The 11,430-nt window shown below is 41.9% G+C and overlaps 1 protein-coding gene across 1 annotated transcript; it reads left to right on the plus strand.

The window, feature by feature from the left end:
* The first annotated feature begins 333 nt into the window (after positions 1-333).
* LOC138637825 (transcription factor Ovo-like 2) lies at positions 334-9,620 on the plus strand. The gene is made up of 4 exons (XM_069726754.1): positions 334-396; positions 475-539; positions 759-958; positions 8,634-9,620. The coding sequence occupies exons 1-4, from the start codon at positions 334-336 to the stop codon at positions 9,383-9,385; spliced, it is 1,080 nt and encodes a 359-aa protein (XP_069582855.1). The 3' UTR covers positions 9,386-9,620.
* The last annotated feature ends 1,810 nt before the right edge of the window (positions 9,621-11,430 follow it).

Here is an 11,430-nt window from a genome sequence, read left to right on the forward strand (position 1 = left end):
AAGCGGTTGTTGGTGGAAGGAATGCAGCGAAAAAACGCATTACAGTCTATGAGAACGCATGCGTTCACAAGCCCATGCATTTGTTTGCATTTGTAAAGGTATGCGTTTTAATACAGGAAATCCTGTCTAGACACTGATACAAACTGATAAAAGGAGGGAGTGGGCATTTGCAGGTCACTACTCAGCAGACTGGGAAGCAGATCAGATGCTTGAAAGAACCTTGAAGAAATCTACACTTTGAGCAATGTGAGTATCAAAGCCAATTTTTTATTTTTTCTCTCTCTATATGTCCTAATAATATCTGTCTCTTTTTTTCGTGCTGCATGCATCAGAATGTCATCTTCTTCTGTGGAGGAGCAACTTCTTGGGCCTGTACAAGATGGAAATGACAGTGAAGTGAGTACTCACCTCTACAGATAGGTAAGTATTCTCTGTCACATCTACACATGTGCCAATTTTTTTTTTCTTTTTCAGAACAGTTCTTCCACTGCGGCAGAGGCCGAGCAGGAGCAGCGTGCACACAGTCGTGTGGCAAGGCAGTGTGTAAGTATACCGGCCTGACTGTACTCTGTTTATTGTATCCTGACTTTACTATTCTTGACTGTTCATTTCTTTACTTTCCTCTTTCTTTCCCTTTTGTCTTCTTGACTCCTTTTTTTTCTTGACTTTGAATATTCTCACCAGTTTTCTGTCTCTGTTGTTTTCTTTCTTTTCCTTATGTTAATGTCTCCAACATTAATGTATTATTTATTTTTTAGCTTCCAGATCGGGATGAGGACCTCATTGACAACGATATCCTCACCTCCCTGGTCCATTAGCAAGTCCCGTTGTGGGACACCTGGGTTCCGCAGCACTCGGACATCGGACAACGTGATGATCCGGCGGTTATGGAATGAGGTGGCCAAAGCGATGTGGGATGGCTGGGACGACACCCCGACTCAGGTCCGCAATGCATTTCGTAAGATATGATTTGGAAAATAATGGCAGAGAAGCAGATTTTAGAGGAGGACCACTACCCCTCCACAGAGAGCGAGATTTTAGTCTAAGAGAGGACTCATATTAGGTTCCCATTCAGATGAAGACTTTATTCTTAGAGAGGAATGGCATTGTTAGATCCTGGAAATGAGAAATGCCTTAACATGGCTTCCAGGTACACATGAATTGGCCAACTTATGCACTAAGCTTTCTCAATTTTTCAGTTTTCTAGTGCAGTAATGCAATTTTCATATTTCATATTTGCATTCTATGGTGCTTCAGAGTGCTGCCTTTTTTGCTTGCGTGTAATCAGTATAACGGCGCCAACCTGACAACGTGTGTAAGTTACTGTGCACAATACTGATGACAGGTTACCTGAATAAGGTAAAGTAAGGTAAAGGTAAGAATGAGGCAAAGTCTTCAGCTGAGAAGAGAGGAGAGGGAGGATCCTCTGGGGATGGGAGGAGAGAATTTAAAATGTTGAATAGCAATTTTGGGTTGTGGGACAGGGAGGATATGAGAAGTATGTTTGTTTTGCTGCAGAGAGTGATAACTTGAAAGTAGTGAGGGACTGTTTGAATGTGAAGTGCTTTTTCATCTCTGTTTAGCAACCTTGGAATTCCGCCTCAGTTCTTTAGTCAGGCTGGCCTGTTGGTTATGCAAGCTTTAGTATGTGTGAGGGGAGGTGACCAATTTGAGAGCAGCAGCTGTTGTGGTGTTTTATAAAGTGGCAGCAGCATTTGCATTGTGTAAGGAACTTATTTCTGTATGAGGAAAAAGGGATTCAGAGAGTTGAGTGCAGGTCAAGTTGTTTGAGATGTATGTGAGGGTGTTCAAGTTTGTGAAGTGGGGAGTGTGGGGAGTATAAATAAAATTATTATTATTAAGTGTGTGGCCATCTTTGTGAGTGGTTGGGGAAGACCATTGAGCAAGGCTGAAGGAAGACGTGAGAGATAGAAGCTTAGAAACAGTGAATTGGAAGTATTAATAGGGATGTTGAAGTCCCCTATGATGATAGAGGGGATGTCAGTGGAAAGGAAATAAAGAAGCCAGATGGTGAAGTGGTCAATGAAAGTGATGGCTGGTCTTGGTGGGTGGTAAATGACAGCCAATTGGAGGTTGGATGGGGAGTAGATGTGCACACAGGACACTTGAAAACAAGGGAGAGTAATGGAGAGTGGCAGTGGGATTTAGGTGAAGGAGCAGTTATCAAACAGTAGAAATCCAACTCCTCCACCATGCGTGCTTCTAGAGTGGAGGTGTGAGAAAGCTGGAATACACCACACGAAAGTGCAGCAGGAGAGGGGGTGAGAGAAGTTTCGGTGATGACGAGGAAGCAAAGTTTATTAGTAATGAAAAAATCATGTATGTATGAAGGTTTGTTGCAGACATAGCGAGCTTTCCATAGAGCTACTGTTAGAGGGACTGGGGAAGTTGGGGCTAGGCAAATGGGTATAACGTTATAAAAGTTGCCAACAATTGTGATGGGAGGTTGGAGTGACAGTGGGGTTTTGGTGTGGAGGACCAGGATTTGGAGTGATATCGCCGACAGTGAGGAGAAGCAGAGAAAATGTTAGTAGGTGGGAGCAGGAGAGGGCATGAGGTGACTGTCTGTGGTTAGATACAGAGGATTGTATGTTGAGGAACAGTTCTGAGCAGGTGGTGAAATGGATGGAGAGGATGGAAGGACACATGACCAGTTCGTTACTAGATGTCTGGATTATAGGAAGTAGTAGAAAGTGGAGGATTATGATTATAGGGGTGAGAGTGAAAATAAACAAACATTATGACAGTGTATCCAGTTACCTTCAGCTACCTTCTGTTTTAATTCTAGTCTAATTCAGTGTGGTAAACCTATATGAAGCACTTGCATGATGCACAGCTGATTAAGTCTATGCAAACTTATTACTAACAAGATATTTGCTATTAAATGCATTCAGGTGTGAAGCTGTGGGGACAGGCCTGTGTTCATCTTTATCCTCTTCGAGGATTTATACTGCAGGATTATTGTTTCCTGATGATTATCTTACATTATAACTAGGTTGCCAATAACTCCATGAATGAACAAAAAGCTTATATTGAATATAATGATTTTTAGGAATGCTCAAAAATCATCACTCTTGGCAGCACATCATCCTTTGTAATTAGAGTCGAGAACAATGACAGTCTTTGTGCATATTAAATGTGGTCAATCTGTGTAAACAGGCTGTTAAAAACCACAGTTTGGCAAACGTGGATGATCTAGATAGGAGACAATGATGTATGATCATTTACTGCAAACCATGGTCACAGTCTGGGGTGGCAGGGGTAAATAAGATGGTGCCCTTAATATACAGTAAATATTCATTGATATGCTCTTAGCCCCCTAAGTCTCCAAAAAGTAACCATAAACATAAAATAATCTTCCTATTTTTATTACTGCGGTTACTGTCTAGGTCCAGTATGCATAGCCAATCAGGGTGCATCCACCAGTACTAGGCACATGTGCCTTGATTGCTTGCAGGATTTCCTGCTGCACAGGCGCAATTTATGTGCTATTGGAGAACAGGTTATGTTCCTCCTACAGTAACAGTGTCTCTAAAAATAAAATGCCACCCCTTCACAATAGAATTGTCTCCTATTGTGTGCTCCATACAATATTAACCCTTCTCTGACCTCAGACGGGATAGTATGTCCGAGGTCAGATCACCCACTTTGATGTGGGCTCTGGCGGTGAGCACACATCAAAGCCGCGACATATCAGCTGTTTTGAACAGCTGACATGTGTGCGCAATAGCGGCGAGTGGAATCGCAATCCACCCGCCGCTATTAACTAGTTTAATGCCATTGTCAAACGCTGACAGCGGTATTTAACTACCGCTTCTGGCCGCGCAGCCGGATATGTGCGCATCGCCGACCCCGTCACATGATCGGGGGTCAGCGATGCATCATGATAGTAACCATAGAGGTCCTTGAGACCTCTATGGTTACTGATGCCGGTTTGCTGTGAGCGCCGCCCTGTGGTCGGCACTCAGAGCAAGCCTGTATTTAAGCTACATAGGAGCGATCTCATGATCGCTGCTATGTAGCTGAGCCGATCAGGCTATGCCAGCTTCTATCCTCCCATGGAGGCTATTGAAGCATGGCAAAAGTAAAAAAAAAGGTAAAAAAATGAAATAAATAGAAAAAATAAATCACCCCCCTTTCTCCCCATTCAAAATAAAACAATAAAAATAATATCAAACATACACATATTTGGTATCACCATGTTCAGAATTGCCCGATCTATCAACAAAAAAAGGATTAACCTGATCGCTAAACGGCGTAGCGAGAAAAAATTAGAAACGACAAAATTACATTTTTTTTGGTCGCTGTTGTGAATTCTGTGGCAGAGTTCACTCCTGTGGTCACAAGTGGTACTTCGGCTGATTCTCTCTGGGATCTTCCGTTTGTGGAGGAAAGTGGTACTGCAGCTTCTGAGTTTCCTCCCTCAGGTGATCTGGTGAGCTCGTTAGCTTCTTCTCTACTTAACTCCACCTGATGCTTTGATCTATGCTTCCTGTCAATGTTTCAGTGTGGGACTTGTTTTTTCCCTGGATCATTCCTGTGGCCTGCTGCTCTGCAAAGCTAAGTTTTGCTTATGTTATTTTGTTGCTATTTTTCTGTCCAGCTTGCTTTATTGGTTTTTCTCGCCTGCTGGAAGCTCTGAGACGCAGAGGGACCACCTCCGTACCGTTAGTCGGTGCGGAGGGTCTTTTTGTCCCCTCTGCGTGGTTTTTTATAGGTTTTTGTGCTGACCACAAAGTTATCTTCCCTATCCTCGTTCTGTTCAGCTAGTCGGGCCTCACTTTGCTAAATCTGTTTCATCTCTATGTTTGTGTTTTCATCTTACTCACAGTCATTATATGTGGGGGGCTGCCTTTTCCTTTGGGGAATTTCTGTGAGGCAAGGTAGGCTTATTTTTCTATCTTCAGGATTAGCTAGTTTCTCAGGCTGTGACGAGGCGCCTAGGTTCTGGTCAGGAGCGCTCCACGGCTACCTTTAGTGTGGTTTGATAAGCTTAGGGATTGCGGTCTGCAGAGTTCCCACGTCTCAGAGCTCGTTCTATTATTTTGGGTTATTGTCAGTTCACTGTATGTGCTCTGACCCCCATGTCCATTGTGATTCTGAATTGCCTTTCATAACAGGTCGCTGAGACATTGCATTAAAATGCAATAACGGGCGATCAAAAGAACGTATCAGCACCAAAATGGTATCACTGAAAATGTCAGCTCGGCACGCAAAAAATAAGCCCTCGCCCAACCCCTGATCATGAAAAATGGAAACGCTACTGGTATCGGAAAATGGCGCATTTTTTTATTTTTTTGCAAAGTTTGGAATTATTTTTCATCACTTAGATAAAAAATAACCTAGACATGTTTGGTGTCTATGAACTTGCACTGACCTGGAGAATCATGATGGCAGGTCAGTTTAAGCATTTAGTGAACCTACCAAAAAAGCCAAACAAAAAAACACGTATTGGAATTGCACTTTTTTTGCAAAATCACCGCACTTGGAATTTTGTTCCCGTTTCCTAGTACACGTCATGGTAAAACCAATAATGTCGTTCAAAAGTACAACACGTCCCACAAACAAATAACCCCTCATATGGCCATATTGGCGGAAAAATAAAAAAATTATGGCTCTGGTAAGGAGGGGAGTGAAAAACGAACACGTAAAAATGGAAAATCCCAAGGTCATGAAGGGGTTAAATTCTCTCTCGGCGGTCCCCTACACTAACATTGTCTCCCATTCTGGTTCTCATATAGTTATAATGTCCCCCAATGTGAGCCCTACACTATAGTAATGTTTCCCATTTTGACCCAAGGGCAGAGCAACGTTTTATAGTGCACATGCGTTGGGAAAGCCAAAGAGTGACAATGACCTGTAGGTAAAGCCGATGCATGTACTTTGCCCTCCTCTCGGCAGGGCAGAGAGAAGTGCGCTTGCGCAGGAAGACACTAAGTAGGTGACGTAGAACGATTCATCCACATGAAGTAGTGAAGGAGGAAAGAGATTGTAAGATGAGAGGACACAACTATCAAGACCAGAGATTTATTTTACAGCATTCTATTATGCTGTAAAAAAGGCCCTAATGGTGGTGGCCATACTTTACATGCTGAAGACCTGGTGGTGACAGGTTCCCTTGAATTCTCATAAGACATATGAAGGACAAGGTCAGTATAATGGTAGGACAAGGACAAGGTCAGAAATAAAGCTGAAGGGCCCAACAGCCACACATACGCTGTCAATAAGGAATCAAATAATAACAATAAATGTACAGCAACTTGAATTACGATTTTTTTCTTCTCAAATCTGATAGCTTTAATGAATCACAGCTATTTCAATTGCATCCTTTTGCCACCGACATCAGCAACCTAGCAAGTGCCAGTAAAGGGAAAAATAAGGAGGTGTAAAAAAAGCATATTTATTCATTCTGTGCCAGGTCTGAGATGTGTAATCCTCCCAGGCTAACAATCTGTACCAGATTTAAGACGCTTGGCTGTCAAATATCCTACATCGACGCAGCTGCAAGCTGAAATCACTGCAATGAGCCACCACAAACGTATTTGTGTTGACACGTAAAGATCACTGGAACCCTGTTATCTTCATTTCTTTATGGACACAGATATCCATGGCTAACTCTACCTGAAACATGCACATTGCTTGTCAGGATGAGGATTATGGATATAGGGATGCAGGATTCTGTTGTCTTGTTCCACTAAAAACATACCGCTTCTTCTAATTGGTATTGATACCAGGCATGAAAAATATGATTGGCCTCATCTGTTACCATGGCGATTTTGACTATTCGGAGATTTTTTATCTTAGTAATTGCTTAAAAAAAAAGAAAAAAGTAGCATATGCCAAATCACTTCTTTATACTGAGCGAAAAATTACATAGCATTATTCACTAGCTGTACACAGTGCTGAGTGAGGACCTAAAAGCACCACTGCGAGCCGTAGGGTGGGCTGCGTCTGTCTGTAAGGATCAGTTTTATTTTGCTGGTAAAACATATCTAATTATGAAAGCTTTTGGTATAATACATTTTAACTCTAAGTAAGTGCAAAATGATTTATGTAACCTACTTCTCCCAGTTCGGATTAACACTTCTTTTAATTAGATTCTGTTACAATCATTTAAATAGACAGGAAAAACTTTTTTTTTCATACAACTGAAGCATCGGACAGTGTCATTTAATCTTAACATGCTATTCACGTGGCTCAATTGTATAAAAGGCTCTTCCCTATGGGGCATATCGTGTTCATGTTTCGGAAACCAGTAGCATTTCAGAATCATTTCAGATGTCAACTTGTTTTTCACAGGAAACAAGTTATTATTTCTACCTCTTGGGGTTTGTCTGTTGGAATTTTACCATATGTCCTAAGGTCTGGCGTCTGCGTTTCAAGAAATCATGTTCATTTGATATAATTAGAAGAAGGAAAAGGAAACACCTTCCAGTCTGGTGATCTAGCATTCATTACGTGCCGGCATTCTGACCTACTCTGATAATTATGTACTGAAGAAATGGGTCATTTTCTTTAGACTTGCAAATTCTATTTCAAATTTGCGTTCCCAAAGACAGACAAACGAGCTGAGGTTGCTTGTATAATTATTAGCAATATGTTACCCTCTATAAATAAAAGTAATCTGATTGATTGCAAATTAATTTTAATTGGGCCTTTCAAGAAGAAACCATAAGAGTCCATTCTATACTCATATGCAAGGCTTTGAATTATTGCTGAGCATTGGGTAGGGCACTGACAGCTTCAGGCCCCTCAGCAAGGTTTGTGTCTGAGCCCCTATCTAAATATGGTGCGATATGTATAGAGCCATGGCTTAAAATGTTGGCACCCTTGAAAGTGTTCCAGAAAATGAAGTATTTCTCCTAGAAAACTATTGCAATTAAACATGTTTTGTTATGCACACGTTTATTTCCTTTGTTTGTATTGGAGCAAAACAAAAAACTGCAAACTGGCTGCAATTTCACACAATAACCCCCAAAATGGTCCACACAAAATTGCTGGTACCTTTCCAAAATGTAGGTAAATTTTTCTTTTCTTTTTCGAGCATGTGATGCTCATTAAAGCTCACCTGTGGCAAGTAACAGGTATGGGCAATATGAAAATCACACCTAAAATCAGATAAAGAAGGGAGAAGTTGACTCAATCTTTGCACAGAAAGAGAAGAAGAGAACTTTCTGAGGTCTTGAGCACTTGAACAATATCAACAGCCTCAAGGTTTCAAGTCCATCTTCAGAGATGTTGATGTTTCTTTGTCCATGGTGCGCAGCATAGTCAAGAAGTTTGCAACCCATGGCACTGTAGCTAATCTCTTTGGACGTGGATGACAGAGAAATGAATGCAAGGCTGCAATGCAAAATAGTCTGGATGGTAGACAAGTAGCCCCAATCAAGCGCCAAAGAATTTCAAGCTGTCCTGCAGGCTCAGAGTGCATCAGTGTCAGCATGAATTACCTGTAGATCTTTGAATGAAATGAAATGCTATAGCAGGAGACTCAGGAGGATCCCACTGCTAACAAAGAAACATGAACATGATAGGTTACATTCCTGTGCAGACACTCAGCAGCCGCTCCATGAGGAAGGGCAGGGACTGAGCTGCTCCAACCGGTCGGACAGACAGCATCGACTGCATCTTCCAGTATGTGACTGAGGACAGCCTGAGTAACAGCAGCAGCAATGGTGACCCTGTGGGGGACAGTCCGGAGAGGGGCAGCAGCGACTTCAGCCTGTGTAACGGGAGCCTAACCACCCCCAACAGTGCTGACCGGTGTGAGGATGAGTTATCCCCTGAAGCAAAAGGAAGCAACGAAGAGAATGCTGAGGAACAGGCTCTGGATCTTAAGAAATCATCCGTCAGATCCAAAATTAAGGTCACCACTGGATCACTGAGCGAGGAGATTTATAGCTGTGACATGTGTGGTAAAGGCTTCCGTTTGCAGCGCATGCTCAATCGTCATCTCAAATGCCATAACCAGGTTAAAAGGCACCTCTGCACCTTCTGTGGCAAAGGATTCAACGACACGTTTGATCTGAAAAGACACGTGAGGACTCACACAGGAATCCGCCCATATAAATGTGATGTCTGCAACAAAGCATTTACTCAGTGCTGCTCACTGGAATCTCATCTGAAGAAAATCCACGGGGTGCAGCAAGGTTATGCCTACAAGCAGAGGAGGAACAAGCTGTTTGTATGTGAGGAATGCGGGTACACTGGGCCGTCCCAGGAGGATTTGTATTTGCACGTATACAATCTGCACCCTGGCAGCGCCTTCCTTAAGAAGACCACAAAAAAACTGAACGCTCTTCTACAAAACAAAATCGCATCTGTTCTCCATGGAAGTCCTAAACCAGAAGAAGAGGTGGAGTGAGACGCACGTGAACTTTTTGTTCAGATGTTTACAAGTTATATGAACTTTTATATATTTTTACTGCTAATTTTATTATTTTTACTAAGGTAGAGGGATACCTACATTTTAATACAAGATACAATTGTCATAGAGGAAGACTACTGACTTGTAGCTTAAATAAAAAGCTGCATTTTTTATCTCTATTATTTAATGCCCTGCGTTTGGTGTTGAGACAAGAACAGTGTGTACAAAGAAACATGAAGCTACACTGCAGTTTGCCAAAATGTAGGTGAGTAAACAAAATTCCTTCTTGGAAAGCATCTTGCAGACAGATGAGACCAATGTAGAGCATTTTGGTAAAGTGCATCATTCTACTGTTTACCGAAAATGGATTGAGACCTACAAAGAAAAGAACACAGTATCCACAGTAAAATATGGTGGAGGTTCAAAGATGTTTTGTGGTTGTTTTGCTGCCTATGGCACTTGGTGCCTTGACTGTGTGCAAAGCATCATGAAATCTAAAGATTACCAAAGGATTTTGGGTTGCAATGTAGTGGCCAATGTCAGAAAGATGGGTTTGCGTTGTAGGTCTCGGGTCTTCCAGCAGGACAATGACCTCAAACATATATAAAGGGAACCTGTCACCAGGTTTGGCTGATACTAGTTTCGGCCACCCCCTTTCAGGGCTTATATACAGCATTTTATAATGCTGTATAAAGCCCCCGATCCGACTTGTAAGAGAAGAAAAATAACTTTCATTATACTCACCTGCGGGGCAGTCTGGTCCGATGGGCGTCGCTCTTCTTATTCCGGCACCTCCCATCTTCTTAGGATCCCCATCCTCCTGCTTGCTTCATGTGGATGACCCATCCTGGCATCATCCACACAGGCTCTTCAGAATCGTGCTCCTGTTGAGGGCAGAGCAAAGTACTGCAGTGCGCAGGCGCTGGGAAAGGTCAGAGAGGCCCGGCACCTGTGCATTGCAGGACTAGTTTTCATCTGGTCAGACCTTCATGTCACTTTAAAATACAAAAGCACACCAAGCAATAATTATTTTTATTTTTTCAATGATACTTTGTATTCATTGTTTAAGTGCAAACATCATTATAATTCAAACATAGGATTGCTGCTTGATGTGCTTTTGTTTTTTTGCCGTGAGTCGGAATAATTGTAGAAATCCTTGTTCATACACAGTAGACCCCTAAGGGTGCTATTGAGGGATTGATATCTGATTGCAAACCTTCATGTCAACATCTTCCAGCCACGACTCATCTTTCTCTACTGTTCACAGCTGTCCTGAAAATAACAAGATCACATATATTGTATATACTGCATATAGATTTGCTTCCAAAATTAGAAATGTCCCACATTGCGTCCCTGAATACAAATATGTACCACTCCAATAATATAGAGTAAGCCATGAATCATTAACCCCAGTATGCCTATGGTTGGCTCCCCTTGCTTGCTGTGAGTTTGGTCGATGAGCACGCAATGTTTCTGGCAGATGTCAGCTGTTTTCCTTAGACTACATGTGCCTCTAAGAGCCATGGGTGGAATCATAACCCACCCACGGCTGTTAACATGTTATATGCCGCTGTCAATCTCTGACAGCGGCATTTAACATGCTTTCGCTGGAAGTGTGTCAAAAACCCTGCCTATTAGCGTTCGTGTCACATGACCGCAGCTCTCCCATGTATTGGCAAGACAATCTGAGGTCTGCAGGAGACCCCTATGGTTGTCATTCCTGGTTAGCTATGAGCGCCACCCAGTGGCTATGATCGCAGCTTATAGTCTCCCATAGAGACTATTGAAGCAAGTGTAAAGTTAAAAAAAAATGTTTTTAAAAACATTAAACAAAATTAAAGTTTAAATCACCCCATTCAATTTAAAACAATAAAAATATACAAAAAAATACACATATTTGATATCGCCATGTTCAGAATCACCCGCTCTATCAATATATATATATAAAAAAAAATACGATCTGTAAACGGCATAACGATAAAAAAATCAAAACTTTTTTGGTCGCCGCAATAATGGACGATCAAAAGATCGTATCTACACCA

The sequence above is a fragment of the Ranitomeya imitator genome, chromosome 5 (assembly GCF_032444005.1).
Source record: "Ranitomeya imitator isolate aRanImi1 chromosome 5, aRanImi1.pri, whole genome shotgun sequence".
Lineage (NCBI taxonomy): Eukaryota > Metazoa > Chordata > Amphibia > Anura > Dendrobatidae > Ranitomeya > Ranitomeya imitator.